The 22,702-nt window shown below is 42.2% G+C and overlaps 3 protein-coding genes across 8 annotated transcripts in view; 2 read left to right on the top strand and 1 right to left on the bottom strand.

The window, feature by feature from the left end:
* The first annotated feature begins 505 nt into the window (after positions 1-505).
* On the top strand, positions 506-9,201 carry LOC105562811 (palmitoyltransferase ZDHHC17). 5 transcript variants are annotated; one of them, XM_012013894.1, is made up of 10 exons: positions 506-771; positions 2,659-2,797; positions 2,951-3,150; positions 3,374-3,583; positions 3,662-3,956; positions 4,090-4,290; positions 4,786-4,947; positions 5,032-5,188; positions 5,400-5,644; positions 6,000-9,201. In XM_012013894.1, exons 1-10 carry the CDS (start codon positions 758-760, stop codon positions 6,234-6,236), a joined length of 1,860 nt encoding a protein of 619 aa, XP_011869284.1. In that variant the 5' UTR covers positions 506-757; the 3' UTR covers positions 6,237-9,201. The 5 variants fall into 5 exon arrangements, with proteins under 5 accessions (XP_011869284.1, XP_011869287.1, XP_011869286.1 ...); XM_012013897.1 differs by having other exon boundaries at positions 507-791; XM_012013896.1 differs by having other exon boundaries at positions 508-1,063.
* Positions 9,202-9,541: 340 nt separating this feature from the next.
* LOC105562810 lies at positions 9,542-11,866 on the top strand. Its single transcript, XM_012013893.1, has 2 exons — positions 9,542-11,198; positions 11,374-11,866. The coding sequence occupies exons 1-2, from the start codon at positions 10,924-10,926 to the stop codon at positions 11,798-11,800; spliced, it is 702 nt and encodes a 233-aa protein (XP_011869283.1). The 5' UTR covers positions 9,542-10,923; the 3' UTR covers positions 11,801-11,866.
* An 88-nt stretch (positions 11,867-11,954) lies between these two features.
* The window catches only part of LOC105562809 (MOB kinase activator-like 2), a 30,015-nt gene continuing 19,267 nt past the window's right edge, over positions 11,955-22,702 (bottom strand). For both annotated transcript variants that reach the window (XM_012013892.1, XM_012013891.1), the window contains exons 2-5: positions 13,931-14,185; positions 13,555-13,679; positions 13,093-13,320; positions 11,955-12,603 (exon numbers count right to left, since the gene is read on the bottom strand). In XM_012013892.1, the coding sequence (XP_011869282.1) occupies positions 12,524-12,603; positions 13,093-13,320; positions 13,555-13,679; positions 13,931-14,185 (688 nt within the window). In that variant the 3' untranslated portion in view covers positions 11,955-12,523. The remainder of the gene's footprint in view (positions 12,604-13,092; positions 13,321-13,554; positions 13,680-13,930; positions 14,186-22,702) is intronic.

Genomic DNA, 22,702 nt, shown 5'->3' on the forward strand with positions numbered 1-22,702 from the left:
CTGACAAAGTATCAGGAGAACATGATCAGCAAAGAGGTGGCACTATCCAAAATTCTAAGAATTAAAATTGCGAGAATTTCGAATACAATATATGGAGATTGGGAAAGGAAAAGAGCGTGGTATAAATGAAAAAATGATCCAGATAATTGCAATTTCAATTTTATTATTTTAACTGATTAAAATGGCTGCACCTGTTCAGCTACAAGGAACAGACTTACAATTAAACGCGCTCACGATAGATGTCTCTACAACATTCTTTCACCCGCCGTTTCTCACGTCGAATAATCGCCGATGTTGCCGACCGGGCGGTCCAAACGGCGTTGCGTTTGGTCGATATCGCTCTACCCTGCTCTGCCCACCTTGGCGTGAAGATGAAAAACACGGGGACGATGACGGAGTGGGTGGGACACTGTGGCGATCTGAATCGGTGAATCGGTCGCTCGGCGATTGTCGTCCAAGAGGACGCGTCCAACGGCGGGACACTGGTGTGACAGCGAGGAGAGTCGCGCGATTCGCGATTCCCGCGATCGAGGAGGCGTCACGAGGGTGTCGTGCCGAAAGGTCAACCCCGGCAGCTCGGCCCGCGTGTGCATGTGTGTGCGCGTGTGATATGCCGGCGCCCCACTCCCAGGTGCAGCACGGTACGATTCGTCCCTTAAAACTGACTGTTCGCTTCGCGCCCCGGGGGTCCGGTCGAGCACGCCGCCGTGGTCGTCGTCGCTCGCTACTATGCGTGTAACGCACTAACGGCGCATAAATGCCGTCGCCGAGGTGAGCCGGGCTGCTTTCTCGTACGTACATATGTGTATGTGAAGCGATTTATTTTTGCGCGCGTCCTGAAGATCGATCAGCGAGTGTGTACGACGAGTGTGCTTTTCGGTTTCTCTACGCCGCCCTCTCGCTCCGAGGGTGAATCGCGTCGCGTCGCCTCACGTCGATCTTCGAACGCTCAAGTATGAAGGGGAGAGAGAGATGCGGGTGTATATTGCCTTCGGAGTGCTGAATCGTTCAAGTGGAGAAGAAAACTAGCTCTCCCTTCTTGTTTATCCTGTGATACACTGATGTAATTAATTGTCTACATTTTTGCGAGTTGTCCCGCAGTACGCAATACGAGTCTCCGATGCAAATGTATCATTTCGGTTTTACGATCAAGATACGATATGTGGACGGCGTCGTAAGATTTACAGCTCATAATCGCGAGATCTGTCTTTGCATCGCAATTTGAGAGACGAGTGAGAGAGAATTTAATTCATATTTCAAGGTAGATGCGTGTGTACCGTCGAACAGATTGTTCATTTATTTTAAAAGATTCAGTTGTCTCTTTTCGTTTAAAGAAATTTACGGTAGCAATTATTTATATTTACGAGAATGGGTAAATCATTAATTTTTTTCGCCCTTTTTTTCATGCAAATTTTAACGGCGAGATATCAAAAGCCTGAAAAGGTTTCCAGGTTTGCATAAATCTCGCCCACGTGTACTCCATACGTATGTATGTTTCAATAGCAACCGAATAAGCAGGTCTAATTGCGCTCTTAGGTATGCATTGAGTATAGACAATATATCTGGAAAGAGTGACCTATTGTAGCCTTGAACGCGCGTGATTTAGCGTGATTTATATACACCGCGGCGTACAACATTCACTCAATGATACGAATACGAAATAGTGCGTTGTGCGTCACGAGGAAATAAGCGTTGCATTTACGAGTCAGGGATATCAGTTTTTCAATCGACGTGGAGAAAACTTCCTTCTGCTCCACAAGCAGGAAGCTCTAATCTTTTTGTCTAATAACCAGAGAAATAATAGAGAATCAACCGATCGTAAACGTCGTAAACAAAAAACAAAGGAAAATATACCAACTTTATTTCCTGCTAGACGACTTTAGGCTGGCAGGCGGTTTCTTTATTTAAATCCGACGTTTCGACCACGGTGGTGTAGAGGAGATACGGAGAACATTACAATAAATAAATAAATAAATAGCTATAAACCGAGGCCAGAGTCACAAGGATTAAACGAGAATAAATAATGAATGTGTTCGATAGATAAATAAAATATAGCTTAAGATCAAGATGTTGAGTAAGTCAGTATGTATAATTTAAAATTGTATTAAGCTACAAAAGCGAAGTCGGAGTTGAACAGGGTAAAACAAGAGTGAATAATAAATACATTCAATAAATAAATATATATATAGATTGAGATAAAGGTGTTGATTATGCGACATACGACCCGTACGGTCGAAACGTCTGATTTAAATGAAGAAACCATCTGCCAGCCTAAGGTCGTCTAACAATTCTTTTTATCGTTAATCAACTACTGGTGATTCACATCCTTTCGTTGTTTACTTCTTGCTTCTATTATATCAATAAATGAACGAATACAGTTTTATATTGGAAAAGAGATAAAGAGAAACAGCTTTCGTCTGTTTATTAAGTTTTATTTTTATCTGAATTAGAAGTTTGAAAAATTTCGAGATATGCCCTAGTAAACCAATGATTTCTAAATAAGAACAAGTTTAATGCCAACAGTGACTATTCGCATAAGTGTAAATTATATTTTCAAGTTGCATCGTTAACTTTCTTTGATTTACACCTTTCGCATCAGTATATTTCCTATGCTAATACAATCTTGGGACTTATGTTCTTGACTTGTGCCGGTTGTAGCATGTACGCGCTGCAGATGCGAACCGCTTGCCAGGGCGAGGGAACTGGTGAGCCCGATGACCCCAGCAGCCTTCATCAGGAACCAGTGCGAGCTGCCACCCAAGATTGCAGCTCTTTCGATATTGTCCGAGCCGTACAGGTAATCTCGACAATCGAATTGGAGAATCTATATCTTAAATTCATATTTTTAAAAGATGAGGATCATACATCATTCGAGAGCGCGTAACAAGCTCATAAATGTGTGACTAGCATTACCAAAATCTAGATTTAAGATGATCAAATGTACTTGCAGTATGGGGCGTTGGATCGAGTGACGCAGTTGGTGGAAGCTGGTGCCGATGTGAACCAGCCGGATTCGGAGACCGTGACGCTATTGCACTGGGCTGCTATAAACAATCGCAAAGATGTTATCAAGTATCTCATTGCAAAGGGAGCCATAATCGACGCTATCGGCGGTGAATTGGCCTCTACGCCGCTGCATTGGGCCACGAGGTCAGTGTTTTAACAAGTGTAAACGATATTATTCAAAGTGAACTATATGATTTAAGTAAGAATAATTGAGAACTTTGGAAGTGAACAATTTTACATAACGCATAAAGCTTCCTACGATTTTCCACAGTTTTTCAGCACACAGTCTCCATGTTAAATGTAAATTCATAAGAGTTCCTTTTAAAAAGAATTTAAAAAGAGAATTAGTCTTCGTTTGTGCTTGTAGACAAGGCCATCTCTCCACAGTTGTAATACTGATGAGGGCAGGTGCTGATCCAACCTTGAGGGATTCCGAAGGTTTTTCCTGCGTACATCTAGCGGCACAGTTTGGCCACACGGCCATAGTGGCTTATTTGGTGGCGAAAGGCGTCAATCCAAATATGCCGGATAAAAGTGGCATGACTCCCCTTATGTGGAGCGCCTATAAAGTCAATAGGTACATAAAGCACTGAATTATTATTCTACAAGCGACTTCTTTTTCCGATAGAATAACGTTATATTGGTTACTTTGAAGTTTTTCCTTTTACAGTCTAGATCCAACACGACTGTTGTTGACCCTGGGTGCGTCGCACTCATTTATCGATAATCTGCATGGTAACACAGCCCTGCATTGGGCCATTATAGCCAAAAATAACACGGCAATATCCACCCTAGTACAACACGGAGCCTTGTTAGACCTGCCCAATTTCCAAAATGAAACGCCGATGACGCTGTTAGGCCCGCACATCGGCGCTGCGTGGTTGGGACATAAAATCAGCCAGGAAATTAAGGAGAAGCAAGGTCGTGCGAGAACATGGTGTAGAAATAAGGTAACCATAATGTGTTTATAAGTGGATTACAATATGCGTATCTTTTTCAGAGTTAATACACTTTTTAAGAGAGAATTTGCCAGACGTATTTTTCAGTACTTCTCGTATCATCATTGTGTATTTTCTTTTGCAGAAAATCCGTTGGTATTGCATGGTCAGTACGCCGTTTGTAGTGTTTTATATGATCGGTATGATTCTACAGAGTGGATGGAATTATTTATTAAAACTAGGTGCCTTCATCACCGTTTATGTAGCGGTGTATCTAATGAACCATTTCGTGTTCGACGAACGGCTGTTTCACATTTTGCCAATGTCGATTTATTTGGCGACCAAGGTAAGTGTAATTGCGAGTCGTGTTCTATAATGTCAAGATAAATGAGAACGCTCTTACGTGCGATTAGTTTCTGATAAACCGTTAAACGTGATAAGAAACCTTGTCGATAAGGTGATAAGCTCAAAAGACAGTGTTTAACGCAATATTAAGTAAATCATCCTATAGATGATATAATACTATGGATAAATAAATATGAATATGAGTAAAATTAAATTATTAGAAGCATGCAATGAAATTCAAGTTCTTGTAAATTCTCATATATGTAATAATACATATTAATAATATGTACGAAAATAAGATTGTAATACGATAACACATGTGAGAAGTACAACAATGGCTTACAAGTTATCAGTATTATCGTTCATAAATAAATCTTATTGATATACCTTATTTATGCATTGTTTATGTGATAACAATTACATCAATGATCGATTCACTGCTTGTTGATCTACATAGTTAATTATAATTGCAGATTCTTTTTCTTTATCATTTCAGATGTGGATATATGTCACGTGGATCTTCTGGCTGGGTATCCATGCAGCATGGTATTTATGGTTGTTATTGGTCGGTGGATCCGTTCCTTTCTGGATATGCTTCCTGCAGTCTTGGCGGGGTGATCCCGGAATTATCACGGCTACTCACGAGGATAAATTAAATGTACTAACGCTATCTTATTATTCTTACATATGAAACTATTTCATGCACACGAATAACAAGTGTATGCGTATCCTTTATTTGCAGACGATAATTGAATTGGCCGAATCGGGTGGTTTTGAGCCGCAGTGGTTCTGCAGTAGTTGTCTAGTCCGAAGACCTATGAGATCTAAACATTGTTCCACGTGTGACCGTTGTGTAGCACGATTCGATCATCACTGTCCATGGGTTAATAACTGCATTGGTAAGCAGACAAGAGTACTGTATTCAGTATTAATCAACGTAATTTTTTCGTTGATTAGTAATTAATTTATCATATTTGTTTCTTCTAATATCAAATTATAATTTTTTTTACTTATCTTATTATATTTTTTATCTCATAAATTATAAATTATGTTTTATAAAAATTAAGTCTAAAGCCGGATGGTCGTTATTATATATCCTACGCTTTTCAGGTGCACATAATCATAAATATTTTCTTGGATTTGTGGCGTCTTTGTTGGGATTGTGCATCGTTATTTTATCCGCCAGTATACAATATTGGCAATTTGAGTGTTGGTCGAACTTAACAAACGGTCATAGCGCGGATAATTACCTAATAGCTGCAGCTACCTGTGACGCTTGGGTGATGTGGGTAGCAGCCAACACGTCCCTTCATTCTTTCTGGGTTGGGATTTTGTTGGCGTGTCAATGCTATCAGGTATGACTATATTGTAATTTTATTAATTATGGCTGACAAAAATGAAATTCTTTTCAGTTTTAAATATTATATTACTTGCGAGTGATTATGATTATATAGAGGAAAGTCCTCTATTGTGAGATAGGATTCTAATAGGAGATAGTAGGTTTTCAACGTCCAAATTTAATCGCAATTCTTTTCTCGCGACGATTACATGGTCTAACAATAAATTTTCCACGAAACAGATTTTATTCCAAGGGCACTAAATCCCTGGTGGAACCAACAGACGATGCCTATTAATTTAGCAGAAACTGCGCTATTTTATATTAGGAGTTAATATGGTACTCTCCTCTACATATATTCTTTATGTTTGTAGATCATGGTCCTGGGAATGACAACAAATGAACGCATGAATGCTGGCCGTTACAAACACTTTAAGCAGGGGAATCCGTTCCATCGCGGTGCCGTGCAAAATGCCGCCGACTTTTGCAACTTCAGCTTTTGCGGAGTGAAGGCGAAGCCAAGTTCGGATTGGCTGCACAGTTTCGATCTCAAGCAGAGCATCGAGAAGTTACCTTTGCTCGCGCAGAAAGATAATTTTCAGTATGTTTAGAGTTCTGTAAGTAGCCGTGAGAAGCTAATTGTACACACATACATACATCATATCACTTATGCCTGATGTACTCCTTGGGCCACCAAAGAGTTGCCGCAAACATGTAAGTGACTTTCCGGTACGGCAGTAATTATGCATACACGGACGATTTCGTTCGCATATTCTCTAAGTAGCTTTATTATACAGCAATCGCTGAATAACAGTTTTCGATTCATGTCGTGAAAGACTTGTTGCAAATGTGCATATCCCACCTATACTCTACTTAAAGATATCGACGAGTGATGAAACAATACAAATGCACAAATTTCATGATTCAAATTAATCCTTTGTTGCCCAAATATAATCAACATGAGGGAGGAATGAGTTTCTGTAGCATTTATTTAACTGCAAAACTACAATTATCGATAAAGGAAGGGGAACACATAAAAAAAATTGTAGATTAGAAGTTAATTTGTAATTGGGCAGCATAGAGTTATTAATTTCTTCAATCAGTCATATCAGTTATGTGTCATCCTATTTATGATATTAAAGTTTCTTTCTACCAAACAAGAATAATTATTCTTTACATTAAACGCTTAATATTTATCTAGACTCGTATTCATTTACTAACGTTTATTGATTAGTCCACATCTGATTTCAACTGATGATTCAACTTGCTTTTTCAAGAAGTAAACGCACTTAGAGCTTGAAAGTATGTACTATTCAATAAATATAAATTTATAAATCTGATTGTACAAGTAACTTAATCTACAAGATCACTGTTATTACAAATATTTTATGATCAACAGAATAACTGGAAATCTATATTTCTCATTGATGCAGATATTCGAAGAATATTTATATGCATTAATTCTCGATAAATTCTACAATTCATAATTAAAAAATAAATAAATATTAAAATAATAAAATTTATCGACAGACAAGAAGTAATAAAACATGCAAATATAATGCAGTGTTTAAAAATTCGTATAAGGCGTAAAATAATGAAGTTGTGGGGCCTATATGACATCGCTATAAATGTTATAAATTATGCAAATTAGAACGTATAAGAAAATCAAATGCTGTGCGGTAGAATTATAGCCAAGAGAGAACTACATAACAGCTATTTATACTGTTTAGTCTATATTGTTCGTATTTGTAAGAGAGTCTACCTGACTTAAGTGCCATGTTATGCTTCTTGAAATGCATTTACGTACTCGACATTACATACTTTTGTTGAGATCTACTATTTGTATTGGTTATTGTTGCGACAAAAGTGTAATATTTATAATAACACAATATCTGCGATCGTGAATCAATATTACAAATTTCGTGATGTTTTTTTAAGGTCTCTGTGTTATAGCATGTATAAAGCATATCTCGTCAAAAACGTTTAGATCACAAAGTCGCTTTTTTATATGTTAAACAAAGAGTAAGTCTAAAGTATCGTTACGCAACAAAGAAATCATTTAACTCTACTACATGCGACGGAGAACGCTGTGTGTGTGTGTATTGTAATTTAGTATTTAACTCCAAACTGATAATTCTTCCAAATTATATATGTACAAATTATCGCAGAAAAAAAATTATTGCTTGTACATTCCGATTAACGATAGCATTTTATAATGAGGATGTAGAAAATGTCAATTTATAGGGTATCTCGTCAAATCTTTCGAAACCGAATAAGTTGATTGATGAGGAAATATATTTGTATTATTTTTTAGACGCACTCATGAAAATTGGTGTAAGTGTAACGTAAGATGGTTTCTTTTAAGCCTGGAGATGTACCTTTTACGGAACATTGTATATTTTATTTAACATAAAGTATTCCTATTTTCTAAAACTTGAGTCTGATGACTTGATCTCGATGAGTGCATGTAAAAGTGAGTCGATTGAAGGTTGGATATTTGACAGCTTCGATTTATGATATGATAATATAGGTACAAATGTACATTTAACATCAGAATTATTCTAAATACGCATTCGTACTAAATGAGATGCCGCACATTGTGCGTTTAGACGCTAATTATATCGATGACAGTTCCGTTTCCTTTCATTGTAAGAAATTCCATGATTGTTTATTTATGTGTAAATGTTAATATTTCATTTGATACGTCTATACATATTTCATTTTTTTTAAGTATCAAATCTAACGTTAGGTCTTTTTATCATTCAAGCATCAATACGTCTTCGAGATTATTGATACACATTTAACTCTAGGTTCGATATATTTGCTGGTTGTATTAGTTCATGCCCGACGACATCGTGTACAGAATAAGAAACATTCGTGTACAAAATGTTCAGAAACATACAGATAGTTTTAATATGGACATACTTGACATAGCAATCACGCGATTACTGCAAACCGAGTCTCCATGTCAATGTTGTTAGCAAAGGATACATGTATAAATATTATAAATATAGCAATATACATAGAATAATACAAACTGATTGTACTATAATACCATTTGTCGAACAATTACATTTATCAAAAGTATTAATTTTGCGTCGGATGGCTCCATTCGATTGTTGCGTTAATTACTTTTATTTCTCAATCTAGTCCAAATGAGATTAGTAGCGAACAATAGCATTGATATATTTTATTAACTATTGTGTTGTGATTACTTCCTATATGGAAGATTTAACCGTCGAAGTAAGCTGTATTAATCTTAACTTCTAATGTATTTCATAATATTTGAAGATCGGGATCGAAATCGATATAATTTCGCTGAATTCACGAATGGACAGCGAGACCAACGATGTATGGGCGCATACTGATTTTCACGTTTATCTCTGTTGCAAACGGAACGCGACAATTGGCATAATGCCCAAATTTTCGCGTAAATTATACCGATTTCCATCCTCGCAAATCATGAGTATCAATGCGTCGTTAAACAAACGAAATGATACGATGCAAAAGTAACAATACGTTTTTACAGCCGAGAAATATACATGTACTGTCATAACAATGAATGTTATTAACACACGCACGTTTCTTATATATTGCTACATTCTCTTAAGCTCCATAAAGATAATTTTAAGATTTTAAAATAAATATATATATATTTAATGAAGAAGAAAAGAACAGATGAATTCACAGATGTAAAATTATAGTCACGATGCAATACCTTTATCGTTACTGTGATTTGCGAGGTAATACAAAAAAAACATATGTAACACGTATACATTGAATGTTCGAATTGCTGTTAAATTTTTGACGAATTATAACATAATGTACACATGATGATGGTGCGTCATTTACTATCTTTTAAAGTGATAATCGTCCTACTCTGCTTCCAGCTCTGTTTAATGTAAATAAAAGTTTAAATAAGTCTAACACCTCGCTGAAAACATATTTGACAAATGTATATGCGTGTGTCGTTTTTTTTCCAAAAAAGCAAAATTAAATGTGCTGTATATGTTTCTTTCTCATTTCTCTCATAACATATATTACTATGACAGATAAACCTGAAAAGAATGTCTTTCTTAACAGCAAACAATTGTACTAGTATAATGCTTTTCAGTCTTCTACTTGCAATAACAAAATCGTTTCTTGCAATTATCTTGATTATTTCTCTATTTTGATATAAATATTGTTTTTTTCTATTATTTATAGTAGGCTTCTTAGCGAAAATTTTATTGGACTTTTCGTATCTTAATTTTTAATATTCTCATGACTTTCGTGTCTGTGATATTTCATTTCGGATTCCCATTCCCATACAGAAATTACAATTGATACGACTTGAATGTGCAACGTATAATACGACTGCAGGTCACTTTTGTTATTGTCTTTGTTTCGAGTTTGTGTTGTAGTTTGGTTTGCGTTACTCGACGTTGATGTTATTTTTATAATTTTCCATGTGTTTGTGAGGAAATCCGTTTAATATGGTTACCGGAGAGGATTGTTCTTGCGCCGACACGACGGAACCTTCCAATTTAACGTCCTTGCGCTCGGATGACGCTACCTCAACCATAAATTCCGATGTAAATGCGGTCTGCACCAAAACGGTCGATAAGAGGAACGACGCTGTTGAGAAACCCAAAGGCATATATTCGCTGTATTTTTTCAAACGTGAAAGCAAACTATATGTAACAAAGCGTCCGAAAGGCACGCCGAATATTCCTTTGACGTAGATCTTTTTAGCGAAACTATTGTCCACTTTTTTTTTCCTTAAAACTTTTGTGCACAGAGGGTGGTCTATGATTTAATGCCTTGCTTCAATTTTACCTTACGCTAGGTCTATTCTATTTACTTTTATTTACCGTTAAATAACCATTCTATTTGTATCTTATCATGCAGAAACGGACTGCAAGTGTTCCAACGCATCGCTGGTCGCAACTTATTGCGTAGCCGATGTCCCGTCCACGGTCCCAGGAAAACCGGATCGCCAGTCGCAGCGGAAGAAATCGAGGAGTCAGCCACCTGCAATGCAACTTAAATCGAGCTTCCCGTGCCTCTGTCACAGTCACAAAATGTAACACTGTCGCACCCGTTTTATCTCGTTAGCTCATTTATTTCTCAAAGCAGATTTATCGTTCCAGCAACGGCTACGTTTTGCCTGTAAAGCTCAAGGAAGGTACGCAGAGACGTCGTCGAGACGCATACCGAAGGTATGCGGAATGTTAGCGATCGCATTTTTCAGATAAACCGCAATCGCGTCCGTTCTGGAGCCGTTGGAAGCGGCCGGGAAACGGCAAAAGGGACAAGATGTACGAGATAAAGCTGAAACAAGTTCAATGTCCCCGCTATGCAAAGCCGCGTCTAAACGGCGCGCCTAAACAACACCTCGACGCATTGCAACCACCGTACGAATCTCAACTCTTGGTCTCCCGTGAGGAACTGTCGGAAGGGATACCGAGTAAAAGCGTCAAGAACGAAGCCGGCAAATCGAGACCGCCTAAATATCCAACGAAAACGAAACTCAAGAGGGAGGAAACGGCGGAGAAGATCGAGATCTACTATTTCGATCACGGGGACTCCGCGTGGGTATCAGCCACTCGAGAAGACTACTTCTCGAGTATAAAGAACGTTCCCCCAACTTGCTTCACGTGCTCTATACGGCGGACTCCCTTTAGTTTTTAGAATAAAAATTTCTAAATTAATAACAATGAAAAGATGAAACGGTAATCGATCACTCGGATATAATGCCTCTCGCAGATATTATCGAACAACTGATTGCCATCCTGTACTAATCACGGACAAGTGCGCCGAAAAGACCGATCAGGCAGCGACCCGCTTTTGGGCGGAGATCTTCGGCACGATTCACATCGGTATCGCCTTCGTCACGGCCTTCATTCTGCAGCTCCTACGCTTCGTGCTCTACAGCGTGATCCGGCCGTTGACAGTGGGAATACTTCAACTGGTAGCGGATTACTTTGTGAAACCGCTGCTCTCTATTCTGTTTAACGCCCTCGTGCAACCCGTATTGATTTTGCTTTACAACATCGCGACGTCATTGAGGGACCTCTGCGAACCGATAGCCGAGGCGATGGGCCTATTCCTGAGGGAGATTGCGAGTCTCTGCGCCGCGATCAGGATCGTGGAGGTGAAGCACGTTCACGCGCCGACCACTGCTTGCACTTGACCTCGTAAACGAAAACTGGAGACTCTTCCTCAAGAGAACGAGCTTTAGTATCTTGACTGAAGATCCTCGAAGGATTTTTGCGAATCTTGAATCGCAGACCCGTTCCCGAGAGGGATCTGCATTCCCGCGCGTTCGATACATTACCAACAACACATGCCTTAACACCAGGTATATATTTGGTATTATTTTAACTTTACAATATTATTATTGTGTCATTTTTTACAGAACAAATTATCTCTTATAGCAACTAGCTTTGTCAATTATAATCAATGTTCGTTCTTTGTTACTCTCGCGCATTCTCTCTCTCTCTCTCTCTCTCTCTCTCTCTCTCTCTCTCTCCTCCTCTCTCTCTCACCCCTTTCTCGTGTATCTTACCATTTAATAAATTATGTACAATCTCACAAACAACAAATGGAGGAACCTAATTACATCATGTAGTTGTTCACACTTTGCTATGTACAGGTACTACTGGTATATCTTTTCTCATTTTTTACAGAATTGCTGCTCTCTCTTTCATTCTCTCTCACTCTCTCATACTTCTCTTTCTCTCGCTTTCTTTTGCCGCGGCCGATCGTATCGCAATGAACCTTATTTTTCGCATGTAATCTACAAAAAGAAAAGAAAGGAGACAAAAAGAAACCGAATGAACGAACGTATCGCCTATCGTCACCTAGTCTCAGGAACTGCAACCTCTGCTCGCTCGCTAAAACGCATCGCAACGATCTAGGTGGTACTGCTAGTGTTCGTGGTGGTCGGAGTCTCCTGGATGGCTAAGGTCTGCGAAGGCGCGGATGTCGAGTCACCTGCAAGCAAGAAGCCAAGGGAGGGATCAATAGCATAAAATCGAGCGTGTATGTCTCCGGGCCGTATAACATGGTAGACTAAATATACGCTTAATGCACCGTAATTGGGTTCGTCCCTTAATCGCGCGATTGACCCGTAACTGACAAGGGAGCCTTCTCTTTATATCGACGTCGTTAGCCCTACTTTTGTCGATAACGGGAGAGTCATCAAAAGCACTTCCAGGCACGGTCGTTCTTTTTTCTTCAATAAATTCTTTTCTAGTTCAAGCCGAATTCAATCGTCTTTGTTAAGGGATTACGAGTAACGAGAAGGTTCCCTAAGACGTGAGCCTATTGGTCGTCGAGGACAAAAAAAAAAGAGATTCCGCCGTTCAAAATGCGCAATCCAGTCTCGGATCTCTCGCCGGCATTGCGTAATCGGCATCGATCAATACTACATCGGTGGCGGCGGCGACGACGACGGTCGCGACGGCAACGTATAAAACTTACCCAAGAGGGCGGCCTCTAGGTCCCCCAGGATCTCCGTCTCCTTGGGGTCTATAAGGTTGAAGCGTTGATTAAGGAGCGTGAGGTGGGCGAATACACAATTGAGGTGAGCGTGCAACCCCAAAAGCGCCACCTCCCTGAAGTGGCAGTGGTAGATGTGTGCCACTACGTGGTACAGTAGCCGCAGGATCTTACGCACTATCGACTCGAACGAGCTCGGGAACTCGTTCGCTGAAACACATCACGGCGACATTAACGTCGGTCGCTCTTTCCAGACCCGCTTGATTATATAAACACGAATAAGGTCAATACTGAGCCGATCGATCAACAATTAATCTTGGTAGAGCTACGTACCAGGAGAAAGTTCATTGAAGTAATATTTTTAATTATATTAAAATATACACTAGACGGGAGGGCGAGGGAGGGCGAATTATATACGTAGCGTTGAGAGGAGGATCAACTCACCATATTTTGTAGGGAATATAGTTTCGTCGCTAACGGTGCGTTGCGTAAATGTCATAACGTAGTCTATATATTGTGGCGCCGCAACCCTCGTCTTCTTACCCTTTTCGTCGAACCACAGATACGTTCTGGAACAACAAATCAATCGTCAGAATTCGATCGGCTGTTCCGAAGGCAAGCTGACGAGGACGATTACGTACGACGTACGTAAATAATTTCGACGAAACTTGCGCTGATGAAAGACGTTAGCTTTTCGTCGGAAGCACGACAACATTTAGCAAATGCATTCAACGGAGATAGAAAACGCGATGAAAGGTGATACCTTCAACCACAGAGAGAGCCGAAAGGATAATTGAAGAAGACACCATGGGACACGTACCTTAAGCCGGGACCAGTCATGTCGGGACAGCCCGTCATGGTGCAGAACTCGGATATCGTGCCGTAGACGAGATTAATGTGGTCAAACAATGCGAGGGTGTGCGACGCCAGCCATTCGTTGTAGTCCAGGCCGGGCGGTAGGTCCACGAGCATCCTCAGGTCCAGCTCCGGTAGCTGCCTCTCGAGGGCGGCCTCCTCCAGGTACAATTTCGGATCCTCCGTGGTTCCCGCATCCTTCTCCTTTCGTCTGGCCTTTCTGCAAAACGAGAAAGCGATCGCGCGGTCAGCGAGACGAGCCTCGGAAAGTTGTCTTCAAAAACGTTCAAGCCAATCAAGCGGTATCACGGGGTGTCGCGTGTAAAAGGCGCAAATATGTACATGTAACACAGCACAGCCTCGTGTGTGGATGAGATTAATGGGCACGCCGTCCGAAACCAAATCGATCGGTTCTTGGCGAGACACTCGATCGTCCTTTGTAGAATTTCGTTGTTATTGCCATACCCTGGCTGAGGTCAATTTTTCGCAATAAATTAAAAAAATTTTAATCATCTAGACACTAACACATCCTGTCTTGGCTCTTGTATCCTTCATTACTTCGTACTCGTGATTTCACGTCAGAGCCTTCCGAATTCTATTTGAAACTTGAAGAGTTCACGGTAAAGTTTCGTTTCGACAGTTTATACAGCGATAAGAGAATACTCGCGAAAGGAGCGAGAAAAATATCGACGTTATTGTAGAATCGATATCGAATGTTTAATTACAAGGAAAAGGGGATGCTAGAGTGGTTTGATTTACCCACAGAGTCGCATACAGTTTTTGCGTTTGTAAATCTTATTATTGGCATTTACGTACAAATAATACCAGACTGGATTGTGGACTGCATAGTAGAATATTTTAATATAAAAAACATCGAGGTTTGAGATCTAATTCGTATCGCATTATGTATTTGCAAATTTAAAATACACAATGCGATACGAATTAGACTTCAAACCTCGATGTTTTTTTATATGAAAATGTTCTACTGTGCAGTCCACAATCCGGTCTGGTAATATTTTGTACGTAAATGCCAATAATAAGATTTACAAACGCAGAAACTGTAAGCGACTTGGTCGGTATATCAAACCACTCCAGCGTCCCCTTAAGATTAAAATGATGAAAATATGCCAATCGTAAATAAAAATAATGTCACAGAGGACAACAGGTGGCACAATAGCATCGAGTGCGTCGCGTTTAAAGCAAATCTCTCCGGGGAAGTTGTCGACGAAAGTGCCGACAACTTTTTTTTCCACGACACACCACCATCGCCGATTCACAGGCGCGCTAATTTGCGGTCTCCAGGTTGACCGGAACAGATTGAACGGAGCGTTTCGTCTTTAATCGACTGACGCGAATTCATTAATCAAATCGGCGAATTATCGGATTTGCACGATTACCCTCGACGCTTTCCCAGTCTATTCAATTTGTCTTTAATTTATCAGCGGAGCCGAGCGTTGCGTTTCTCACATCACGCACTCTTCTTCGGCGTAAACAAGAAGTTAGAGAACGTTTCCAACATCGCTCAATTAGAACTCCTTTCGATACGGATACGGTCGCAAAGTTAATGTTGTTCAGTGGAAAACTAGAAAAAATCGACAGTGCAATGCGCTTTTATCGTAAAGAGACAGAGTCCACGTCACTTTAGGTAGCGACGCAGCGATAGCAGATTAAAATATAAAACGCTATATTTTACATATTAATAGTGTTGACATATTAATACTGAGCTTGCTCAGTAGTACGCAGCAGTAGCGTCGCACATTCAGCCTCCTGCCAGTGAAAAATGCAATTACATGCAATAACGATAGCAGCGAGGTTCAGCCACGTCTACAGGAACCAAAGCGCGCACAAGTCTCTCTCTAGAAAGCGCACATGCTCCTGGAAAGAAGCTGCATCTCCGCACAGAAGGAAAAAGGCCGATTCGCGTCAGCCCAGATGTACAAATTCATCCTCGTCCAATGACGTGTGTCTCTAATCGCGTACAACAGTCATCCCGTACAATGATACTCGTCTATGACGCTATCGATGCCCTCGGGCATGTTACGGCAATTTATTACGGACACTCGACTCTCCCCATTTCAATCCGTACATCTCTCGCGTACAAGATGCGCTTTAATTACACCGGGCTAATTCCACGTTACGGCACGCACATATGCACATATCTACACGATATCGTGTTGCGGGAGGTGGGGAGAGGGACGTAGGGGCCGGGGGTCCGGGGCGGAGAGGACAGGAAACTCACGCGACTAGCTCGCCGAAGAGCCGGATCTTCCTGTGGCAGGTGTCGAGCAGGGAGAGACGCGAGGAGGAGGCGCTGCTCGAGCTGCCGGCGCCGGTACCGGCGCCGCCGTGGTGCACCGGCGTCGGCGGCGCCGAGACGGTGGTGGCCGAGGACGCCACCGCGGCCGCCGCCGCCGCGGCAGAAACGGATGCGGAAGCGGAGGAGGGCTCCCGTAGGACGGTGACGGCGCCGCGCGCCGGTGAGCGTAGCATCGTTGCCGTCGACGTCGTCGTCGTCGTCGTCGTCGTTGTCTTCGTCTTCGTCTTCGTCGTCGCGATCGTCGTGCTCGAGGACGATCTCCTCGGCGCGCCGCCCTCGTGCCTGAGGATCCGCTCACGCACGCTGGGTAGGCACCAAATCTTGTTTGTTTGGCATCGAACGGTGGTCAGCACGCGGCCGGGACGGCTTTCTCCGGATCTCCCTTTCGGGACCGGTGGCGATCTACGCTCGGCAGAGACCGCGGAAGCGAGAATCCCCCGAGCGCGTTAAGCAATTTCTTTGGTATCGAGGACGGAAGGTGTTCGGCGGATCTCCCTTCGGTGCATCCGCTCGGGTAACGGTAGATTTTCGTTTCCTCTAACGAAGCTTCTTCTCCATTTTCTTCCTCTTCTCGAAAATCCGTTCTTAATTCTCGTGCACTAGAAATGTGTTCAAGTTTCTTAGCAACTTTTTGCTCACTCTGCGCTGAAAAAACGAGGAGTGGTCAGCAAATCACTTGACAGTCTGATTTGCAAATCTTAATTTTCCTAGCCGTGATATTGTTTTACATACTGTAAGAGCGTGAGACTGTCAAGTGTCATTCGATTCTCGCGCATCTCTTAAATGCGGTCGGTTCTTGCAGACCTTGCAGAGAGTCCACGTATATGCGTGATTCCCTCAGGCGATCTCCTCGGGTAAGTCCTTGAAATTAAAAGCGGCCTAGGCTAAACTAATCTCGAGCTCTCGCCGCGTGTTCGTCGTCTTACCAGGTCCGGCGATTGACAGATGACGGTGACGTCCGATCTAATCGGCTCGAGAAGAAAGAGCTCGCGGGAAGACGAAGGAAGTTGCGGAAGACGCTCCTTGGAAGACAATCGATCCCGTTTACACGGTAGGCGCGAAAGATCGTTCATCTGGAGCATGAAATTCGAGCGTTCGCTTTCGGTGAACCGTCACGTCCGAGAAGTTGAATAATAACTCGAGCAGCTACTGTGCGCGGATTAGTGTACCGATAGACCCGAACTCCCATTTTCATCAGCGCAGCAGATACGAGTCCGTACGTATGAAATTATTATTCCCCGCGTACGCTCCCGGGGAATCTGCATTTCGTATCAATAAACAGGGTTGGGAGGTAACTCGTTACTTGTAACAAAATTACAGTTGCAGTTACTTTTTTTGCTGACTCTAACTTAACTTCGTTACTTTCCCTCCATTTCTAACTGTAACTTAACTCAGTTACATTTTTTCGACAACTAGTAACCAATTTAACATTATGAGTCACTTTACATATTTTTTCAACCTCCGCAGATCGTAGTAAGCCTTGCATTTGCGCATAAACGCCTTTATCGACACTTGACAATTCAAGCGCAGATTTGATATTTTTATTGCAAGAAAGTAACTGCAAAGTAACGATTCGTTACTTTTTGAGCAACTGTAACGCGTTACTTTTCAGAAGTGGTAACTTGTAACTGTAACTAGATACTTTTATAAAGTGACTTTCCCAACCCTGTCAATAAATAGCATTTTCGCCCCTCCCCCTCTACCTCCCCGCTTTCTCACGTTCTCTTTCCTCTCTGCGTACCCTCTCGGCGATCCAGAAAAATTCGGGCAATACGCGCGCCGCTGGCGCGACGCCAGGTCCCTCATTTTCTCGCGCTATCGTCGCGAGTTTGTCGCTTCGATGTCTTTCAGGAACTGGGTTATCACGTACACGTGCGTCCGTAACGCCGCGAGGAGAAATATAGCCGGGAGCCGGGGATTAGCGATTCCGGTCGGCCAAAATGGAATCGATGGTCGCCTCGTGACGAGCACCTACCGCGAGCAAGGGTGGAGAGAGAGAGTTCGAGCGAGTTCGTGCCTTAACTAACTTTTCGCGCATGTGGAATTACCCCGCGATAGTCCGCGAACGTGCAGAACTCGCAGCTATCGTGCCGCAAAGTTCGATATCGCGATTTTCCTCGACGTTAATGAGTGTTGAACGTAGAGAATTATCGGCTCTCTCTCTCTCTCTCTCTCTCTCTGCAATAGAAAATGTGCAACAAAAGTAAAGTGTAACACAAATATTTAAAAAATCTCATCGATATAAATCATTATTACAACGCGTGGGTTGAAGAACGTAGCGCGAGTGAACGCTCGAGCGTTTCATTCGAGTAAGCGCTCGTTTTATTACTCTACCTCCTTTTTTTTCGCGAGCGTTTGTTTTATTGGCACAAAAGCCCACATTGTTTCCGCGAACGTTATTTCCTGCCGCGAGTTACCGGTGCAAAGGTAAAACGTGAACTTTGTGCTAGTCGGAGCTCTCATAACACGGCAGAAGCCGAGAGAGAGAGAGAGAGAGAGAGACTTATGTTTTCCGACAATGAGATTAAAACGATGCACGCGATCACAGTTTTCCTTTTGCGATCTGCCTTTCAATGAGAAATGGTTCGAGAAATATCTTAAAAGATAAAAAAAAAACATAGAATGAAAAGCCTCGAGAAGACGCACGCGCGTGCGTGTCACGCAAAATGATTTTATGATAATTCACGTAGATTAAATAGAGATCTCTCGGCGTAAGAGTACCCTTTTCTTTTAAAATAATTTACAATTATGACAAGGCTGCAATTTGCTGACAGTAACAAGAAATAACAGTGCGCGCCGGAGATTTATCAACCTGGTTAGCCGTCCGAGCGGAAATTCGAGCGTCGGTGCGTCGCGAAGCGAACGAAATCGAGCCAAAACAGCTACCGACGATTTCGACCAGCTCGACGTGACGTTTGCGTCCTTGAACGTGACCCGGACGAGGTCACGTCGGTCTTCGTCCAAAATTTAAATCGCGCGACCCAGGAGTGTAGCGCGACTTACCGAACGAAGACAAGTTGCGATTTTCCCTCCCGACGCGAAATGTACAATTCGCATCTTCCATGCGCCTAGTACTTATATAACAATTTTTTTACGTTATTTGTGTTTAACAAACATAGAAATCCCTTTAGGTTGCCAGTAATGAATAACAATAAATAAGTTTTAATCGACCTTAACTGGCACGTGTTTAATACAATAAAATAAAATACAGTGCGACGTTTCGACCAAGGGTTTAGGGCCTTCTCAAGCACGTTCTAAAAGGAACAAATCGATAATCGGGATTACAGACTTATCAAAGATACAAAATAAATTAATAGAAAATCACACAACAAACGTCAAAATTAGAACGTGCTTGCGAAGGACCTGAACCCTTGGCCGAAACGTCGCACTGTATTTTTTTTATTTTATTAAACACGCACCAGTTAGGGTCGACCAAAACTTATTTATTGTCAAGTAATAACACTTTCAAGGCGCGAATGAAATATGCCGTGAAACTTGGCCATTTCTTTCAAGGACCGCTAACGCTCTTTATCCCGTGGGGTTTAAAGGAGTTTGACGTAGCACCTGGTTAGGGCTAAATTCAGCCCTCGATCTCGACTCTGGCAGAAGGAATTCGTCACGGTCGACCTCTGAGCGCGAATCCGGCGAGATCCGAGGGATCAGGTGAGTAAATAAGGGACCACCTTAGTTTCTCGTTCCCTAGAGCGCGAGCTCCCGAAAACCTGTCGTTTTCTTAAAAAATTCACGAGCATTTTCAGGCAAAAGGTACACACATCCGTCCATTTAACTTCCGATTTATATTGTTTTAATTTCCTTACACTTATTCCTTTTTCATTACGTAATAATAATTCTCTGTATAATTTCTAACTCTCTTGGAGATGAAACTTCTACTCCTTCCCGGGGTGTTTACTTCGCAAAATGTAATGGAATTATTTTTCGACGTAAAAACGTTGGCAACAGTTCTTTTCAAGTTTAATAGACTAAAAAACGAACCATGAAACTTTCCATAGATGCTTTCGGAGAAAATATGCGACGAGTATTTTATTGATGTAGGGTAAAGGCACCTAATGTCGCCCAGAACATCGCCACTCGTGATATCTCGTGGACAGCGCGATGTTAGGTTCTCGTTACTTATTACTTTTTACTCTGTACATGACTAAATATGTTTTAATCGCAGTCATTACTTTAGTTCAAACATTGATGTCAAGCTGAAACATATGTCAGCAACGTTAACACGATATTCTTGCGAATTGACAAATTTTCCGACAGTCCGTGGCTGCCGCGCATATGTAGTCGAATAAAAAAAAAAATCTTTCTAATGAAACACTTTTGTTCTCAGCGTACAAACGTTTCCTCGCGAGATCGTCGCATCCTATCCTGCCCTGCTCTCGCATCGCTGTCGCGGACGGACCATATGACGGATCGCGACGAGCGGAAAGACGTTTTCTCTATTTCACGTCGAAAGAACGAGGCGCAGGCGAGAGGGGACGAAACGCTCGAGAGGGGTATGACGCATGTCGTGAACTTTCTAAACCGTACGCCGACCGTACGTATCGAACTGGCCGTCGTTCCGGCGAGGCGTTGTCCGTGCTTGCCGCGCATCTCGCGACTTTTCCTCTTCCCTCCGCTTCCTCGTCCCCGCCGGAAGTGGACGTAGCTCGCGGTGCCGCGGCCAGGACCTCACGTGACGTAACGCGACGCGTCGCCGTCAAGCGCACGGACGCGACTGCCGAGGGTGCCGCGGTCGCGGAGTTGTTATCGGCGGGTGGGCGAAGGGCGGCCCGGCCGGCTTAAATGCGCCCAAGTGCAGCGCGAATTAGCCCCGGGACTAAGAAATATATTCGACGGCTCCGCTACGCCGCGGGTTCTTCAACAATGCTCCGATACTTTTTTTAGATCCTCCGAAGTCTGAGAAGCAACGAGAAAAGACGGTGAGTAACTCGCTGACAGGGCAGAGCGGGAGAAAGGGGCAAACACGGAACCTGCCGCTTTCATATATTTATAACGGGCAAAACAACAGTCACAGAGAGTAACGAGACGTTGCTCCGAAAGAAATTGTTCAATCGACTCGCGTTAGACGTGCCAAGTAATTCTTTTCACACGTCTGGAATCAGGAGCTCTCGTTGCTGTCCCTGCGATGTAACACAAGTGAGTTTTCGAACCGTCATTTCACTTATTACATCTGTAGAACGTAAAGGTTACATTTTTAAAATTCATTTCGTCACTAAAAGTGTTAATTTTACACAAAATTTCTTTCGAATTATTTTGACATTTGCATTTATTTTGTGTTCTTTCGTTTATTCGACTACATGCGCAGGACCGAGGTGCACGCTCGCGCATGCACATTTCTATCCGGTGAGACTATTCGTTCGACGCTGTTTCGTGCACCACGACCACACTTGCGTGCGATATTAACGCAATCGCGAGATACGGGCGCGTTGATCTCCGGATCTGACCTTCTCTTGCCGGATTCAGAGCTGGAAGGGATTATCATAACCGCGGAACTGACCTGCCGCGCGAATAAATTGCGATTGTTTCGCAAAGAGGAACTATCCACGTTTATATAAAAGCCATATGGACTGTTTGACGCGCAAAGCGCAAAAATGGAACGAATGCCTTTCTCGAGTACAGAGAGAGAGTGAGACTGAAAAATTACCAATATATATTTATACGTTTTATAACGAAAAAATAAAACATCTACAAACACACCCGTTTTATCCGGCAATCCATCATGTCGCGTTCTCGTAATATATTTAAAACGCTTATAATTCCGTCCTTGAAAAATGGAAAAAGGCGTAAGACATAAAAATATGTAAAAATAATATCTAGAATTTATTTTAAATCTGTATCTCGAGATAAAAATTATAGCTCCTGCAATTACAGGCTTGAGTGGAGCCCATTTATCTTCAATGAACAAGTTATTTATAACGATCGATCGACTGATGCGAAAGCCAGAAATATCCAGCGGACGTGTGTATACGTCAAAAACGGGCTTTGTCAAACGAATACCAATTTCAGTCGCAAAATCGAATTAGCTCGGACACGCCTCGTGCCCGCAACGATCGGCGTGCGTCGCGCGTAGCCGCAAAAGTGCGACATCCTCCGCCGTTTACCCCTTTCCTCGACGTGGAAAACGAGACGTTCGACGGGAATGTCAAATGAAATTAGTCTCGCCGGCCTCGGCCGGTCGGAACACCCGCGAGTTTCGGAGTCACGTCCAGGCTAAGTCGATTTGTTCGCGAGGGAACGAATAAACTTATTCATTCTCGTCGCATTTTCTCCCTTCCTCTCTTTTCCCCAAAGATCCTAATGTGTGTTACGCTTCAAAGGAACAGTCAGGTGGTGCATGGAGGGTGGCGGCAAGAAGAGAGACGTCCATCGTGAAGGGCGAGGGATAGCGAAGGGAGGGAGAGGGAGAGG

Source organism: Vollenhovia emeryi, unplaced genomic scaffold, assembly GCF_000949405.1.
Source record: "Vollenhovia emeryi isolate VEMERY1.0 unplaced genomic scaffold, V.emery_V1.0 DF939183.1, whole genome shotgun sequence".
Taxonomy (NCBI): domain Eukaryota; kingdom Metazoa; phylum Arthropoda; class Insecta; order Hymenoptera; family Formicidae; genus Vollenhovia; species Vollenhovia emeryi.